Here is a 5,166-nt window from a genome sequence, read left to right as displayed (position 1 = left end):
ATAAGAACACTGGGAATATAAATTTTATAGACAACTTACATTATAAGATATAAACAAAAACAAACTATTGTATACCATGATATTCATTGGGTGAAAAGGTTTTTTACCGAATATTTTGCAAGTTGGACACTTGCTTTTATATCAATATACTTGTTTGAAGAATACTCTGAAGAAATATACACATTTTAATACTCATTCATATTGCTGTTATAAATTAGTATGTTTTATATATGCCAATTTGAAAGTGAATATATCATTTTCAGTTGAATAGGATACAATTTATAATTGTTTTATAAATAGTTTATTATTATTAAATAATGATACATCTTTTTAATAAATTTATTACAACATATCAATAAAATCGAACCCATGTATCTTTCCTATTCAGTAGTATTAAGGTTTTTTCAATACATTATCCGTTTTCATTGTTGTCTTTACAGTTTCTTCTTGCATAGGATGGGCCAATACTTTATCTATAATTCCAAATTCTTTGGCTTGTGGTGGGCTCATAAAATTATCTCTTTCCATACTCTTTGCTGCAATATGATTTTTATAAAAGAAATTTTGTATAGTAAAGCCTATGATATGGCAGGCATACCTATTTCTTCTAAATTTTGTCCAGTATGTTTCACATATAGTTCATTGATTTGTTGTTTCAGTTTCAGGATTTCTGTAGCTTGTATCTGAATATCTGTAGCTTGTCCTTGTACACCTCCTGATGGTTGATGTATCATGATTCTAGCATTTGGTAAAGAATGACGCATACCTTTGGTTCCAGCTGCTAAAAGTAGACTTGCCATAGAACACGCTTGACCCACACACCATGTAGAAATAGGCGGAAGGACATATTGCATAGTGTCATATATTCCAAGTCCTGCTGTTACACTCCCACCAGGTGAATTAATATACAAGTGAATCGGATTTTTACTGCTTTCCGACTGAAGAAAAAGAAGTTGAGCAATTATTGCAGAAGCTACAACATCTGTGACCTATAAAGATGAATGACTTTATTTCTATAAAATTATAAATTAATGTGTAAATATAATAATAAAAAAGTTGTGCATCGTACTGGACCCATAAGACAAATAATCCTTTCTTTCAGGAGACGCGAATAAATATCATATGCACGTTCACCACGTCCACTTTGTTCCACTACAATTGGAACAAAGTTTAAATATCTATTGCTTACTTTCGGTCCATAAGCCTGTTAAAAAAAGAAAAAAAAATAAAGCTGATTTAATTTGTCAATTTCCACAAAGAAATTATTTCAAAAGAATCATTTTTTGCGATATATTTTTATATTTATAAAATACTCACCGTGATCTGTAGTAACCTATGTATTTTTTGCAACATTATGACAGAATGGTAGCAAAATAATTATTTTAAAAGGAATGTTTCTCAATAAGAGAATTTACGTAATGAGATATGGGGGCAATTACAATAGCTCTGTGTAAGGACAAATGACTTATTACGCTATAAGAAATATAAAAATTCCATGTCAAATATAACCTATATTCTAAACATACACTAATAGAAGTACTAAATAAATTCTAAGAGATATTCGTTAAGAGATCGTTAGGAGATCGTACAAAAGTGTAAAAGAAAAAACTCTTTTATGCCTTAATGTTATTAATTTGCTTCTTCTTGTTATCAGATATAAATTACTATGTTATGTATATATGTCGTACAGGTTATGTGTTTTACATTTCTCAAAATACGCTCTCCTTCTCTTTCAATCGCATCAGAAAAAAACTTGAGAGTGAGAAGGATCATTCAAGCTAAATTGAGAATATTGCACCACTCTTGCAGCGCACTCTTCAGATGCATTTTATCACTGTGTAACAGTTGACACGAACCAATTGGAGAGCCAGTAATCTTTTGGTAACACCACGGAGGAAACCAAACTCAAACAGTCGGAAAAAATCTCGAAACACACAGTGCTGGAAAAGCGCTGTATGTTCCATAATGGAAATCGTAAATAAGGGCCGGTTTCTAATACTAATACCGATCAAGTTTAATCGTAATTAAGTCAATTGCAATTGATCGATCTACTAAACAGTAAACGCTTGATCAGTCAACGGCCGATTAAACTAATTGACCTTAAGTGAATATGTTTTATAGTTTACATCCACTTCTTCAGAGGGCAGTAGTGCGCGGAGTATTTTGCGATTACAAGAAAAAGACCTTCATGTCCTCTCTCAGATTTCTCTCTGTTTAGTACATTTACAAACATATATATTGCATTATTCCTTATCATTTTCTGATATAATAATTCTTATGTTGGAACACTTAACAGTTTTTAATAAAAATGATTCGCAATTGTGATACACTATCTTTTACAAATAACTACAGGTTTCTGTTAATTTTTTCTTTTAATATTTTTCTTTTAATATATTAATTTAAAAAAGAAAGTAGCATAATTGCACTATATGCAGAAACAGGATTAAAAAATTTTGTGTTATTTTTTATTATTTTCTTTTTCTTCAAGTATCAATTTTTTTTTCTTTTTCAGAAAAAGATATATTTCATGTAAGGGAAGATGGAATAAGAAACATAGAAACATATGTCTAAAGTCAAAAGCAGTGACAAAAGTTACATGTCCTATTCCACTTCAAGCATATAATTCTAAAATGAAATTATTTCAGTCTAGATGTAAACTACGGAAAGGAAATCGTACTACGGCAAAAATTTCAAAATATTCTATTTTAGAAAGCAAGAATACAGAGCAGGATATGTGTCATAAAATTCTAAGTACAGATATTGGGCTTACAGGACATTATAGAAATGTTAATTTAGATAGTGTTATTCCTGCTTTGTCACCAATAATGACATTGTTCAAGAATCGGCATAATAAATATAATTATTTTGATAAGTTGAAATGTATAATAGATAAAGATAGAAAACAATATCCACCCTTAAAATTCAAGCATCAAATTCATGTCCATTCACTACAATCTTTCTTTGGTTTGCTGATATATGAAAATGTTCCTCTTGAATTATTTGGCACCTTAAAAAATCAAAAGGTTATGAAGAAGACAATATCTCGTCTCTTAAAGACGATTCCAAATAAAATATTAATAACGAATGCTTTCAAAAGAACTGCACGAAAAACAGTTGCCACTGGGGCATCGCTAGTTGTGGAACTATTTTTCAGGAAGTTGGATGTATGTTTGAAAGTTTAAAAAAATTATAGAAAATTTTGATTTCTTGTTAAGACCATTGTCATTTTTTTTTATCAATTTCATAAAATTTTCCAATATTTTCTGCATTTTCTTTTCTAGATTTCCAAAATTAATTGGTTACATTCAGTTGATGATGCAACAATACAATGGATAATTATACTAAAGCTATTACATTGGTTTTTTGCACAATATATCATAAAAATTTTACATAAATATGTGGTCTTGATAGCAATTAGAAAGCAATGGGTTTACATCACAAAAGATGATTGGTGCAATATGCAAAATGAATATATAAAGGAAAAAGAGAAATCTGGTAGTCTTGTGCCATATATGACATCAAATAAAAAACGAATTACTGGAACATATAAATTTATTCCAGGTTCTTCTGGTTTGAGACCATTATATATGACAAAGTACATAAAAATCTGTTTAACATTCCTTCAATGTTGTTCTCTCATGCTACAAATAAATATAAATAATAAAGTGTTTTGTGTGTGTGTGTGTGTGTGTGTGTGTGTGTGTGTGTGTATATATCTTTGCAATTTTAGGCATGATACTAAAGTAAAGTATGATGAAATTGACGTTGTTTTAAGATTTCTTCAACAATTATATATCACGTACTTTAATGAAAATGGGATCCCAACTGTAGCAAGCTGCAAACATGCAATTTGTAGTTTTTTAACACCAAGATCTGAGAATCATTTATATTTTGTTCAATGTGACATTAGAGATGCATTTGGTTCGATATTACAAGGTATAATTTATTGTTTATCACATTTAATATATTTGTTATCAAATATTTTATTAATCTGTTTTAGAAAAATTATATGATATTATTCATATGTATTGTCGAGAATTAGAGGGATACATTGCTGTACAACTTTGTACTCTAAACAGACCTAAGAAAAAGCGAAATAAGATATACAAATATACAGTGCAGATTATATCTAATCACCTGAAAAAATTAATATCCAAACATATAGATCCAAGCATAGAAAAACCCAAATTACTTAAAAAAGTATGGATCACTTCTAAGCTGTATGAATTAATATTTCAACAAAAGGTAAAACAAATATACATAAAAGTTGTAATTTATATTAAATAATATTTTTATCGTAGATTAAATTAAATGGTCAAATACGTTCAATAAAAGCTGGTGTACCACAAGGTTTATCAGTATCTTCGATTTTATCTGATATATATTATCAACACATGATTAAAGAAATATTCTCTGAATATATGAACAATGGTCTTTTAGTTAAATATGTTGATGATATGTTATATTTTACTGCAAATGAACATCATGCAGCAAAGTAATCTTATTTATATTATTAGACATGTATGCGCGTATGCATATACGCATGTATAAAATAAATTATAAATCTTATATATTAATTTTTATTAGGTTTCTGGAAATAATTAGGAATGGCATACCTGAGTATGGTGTAAAATTCAATCTAGATAAAACACGAACAAACGTAGGAATGCCTTATGCATCCGCAGAAATAAAATTTTTAGGATGGAAAGTACCAATGTTTAATGTCGGATCCCATAAAATGTTATAATTGTGTTATCAGTATTTATTCTAAACTTTCCTTAGTTAAAACATATTGCAATCAATCGTTTATATTTTACAGATTATTATACTTTAAATTATTATACTTTAAGTACGCAATATCAGCTTACGAACAGTTAATTTTTCGTTAATTTTTCGCTGATCGCAACATTGTAAAATATGACACTGATGTACGTACGATCTTGAAAGAGAATAAATAAATGATATTAAAAATAAAAATTGCGTTGCTCAATTACTCATTTATAAATTATCAATATAATCATTCTTTCCTGATTTGGTTTTTTTTTTCTATGAAACATGTACGCCTCGTGTATTAAATGTATAATTAATTGGAAATTTCGTGTTAAATTATTTTAAAATCGCTTAAAAGACCTTTAGTTATATACATGTGTGTGTGTGCGTGTGTGT

At 28.6% G+C, this 5,166-nt stretch overlaps 3 protein-coding genes across 5 annotated transcripts in view; 2 read left to right on the top strand and 1 right to left on the bottom strand.

Annotated features, from left to right (window-relative positions):
* The window catches only part of LOC108688946 (LIX1-like protein), a 3,104-nt gene extending 2,265 nt beyond the window's left edge, over positions 1 to 839 (top strand). For both annotated transcript variants that reach the window (XM_018195508.1, XM_018195506.1), the window contains exon 5: positions 779 to 839. In XM_018195508.1, coding sequence (XP_018050997.1) covers positions 779 to 802 — 24 coding nt within the window. In that variant the 3' untranslated portion in view covers positions 803 to 839. The remainder of the gene's footprint in view (positions 1 to 778) is intronic.
* Positions 110 to 1,503, bottom strand: LOC108688975 (ATP-dependent Clp protease proteolytic subunit). The gene is made up of 4 exons (XM_018195548.1): positions 1,318 to 1,503; positions 1,070 to 1,204; positions 599 to 989; positions 110 to 536 (listed from the first exon to the last, which is right to left on the bottom strand). Exons 1-4 carry the CDS (start codon positions 1,351 to 1,353, stop codon positions 394 to 396), a joined length of 705 nt encoding a protein of 234 aa, XP_018051037.1. The 5' UTR covers positions 1,354 to 1,503; the 3' UTR covers positions 110 to 393.
* A 775-nt stretch (positions 1,504 to 2,278) lies between these two features.
* Positions 2,279 to 4,786, top strand: LOC108688945 (telomerase reverse transcriptase-like). Of its 2 annotated transcripts, none has more exons than XM_018195504.1 (7): positions 2,279 to 2,352; positions 2,513 to 3,164; positions 3,282 to 3,595; positions 3,776 to 3,936; positions 4,001 to 4,245; positions 4,302 to 4,495; positions 4,588 to 4,786. In XM_018195504.1, exons 1-7 carry the CDS (start codon positions 2,309 to 2,311, stop codon positions 4,745 to 4,747), a joined length of 1,770 nt encoding a protein of 589 aa, XP_018050993.1. In that variant the 5' UTR covers positions 2,279 to 2,308; the 3' UTR covers positions 4,748 to 4,786. The 2 variants fall into 2 exon arrangements, with proteins under 2 accessions (XP_018050993.1, XP_018050994.1); XM_018195505.1 differs by having other exon boundaries at positions 3,731 to 3,936.
* The last annotated feature ends 380 nt before the right edge of the window (positions 4,787 to 5,166 follow it).

The sequence above is a fragment of the Atta colombica genome, unplaced genomic scaffold (genome assembly GCF_001594045.1).
Source record: "Atta colombica isolate Treedump-2 unplaced genomic scaffold, Acol1.0 scaffold250, whole genome shotgun sequence".
In the NCBI taxonomy this organism is placed as follows: Eukaryota; Metazoa; Arthropoda; class Insecta; order Hymenoptera; family Formicidae; genus Atta; species Atta colombica.
Note: the sequence above shows the minus strand (reverse complement) of the source record. Positions and strands in the feature narration are given on the sequence as shown.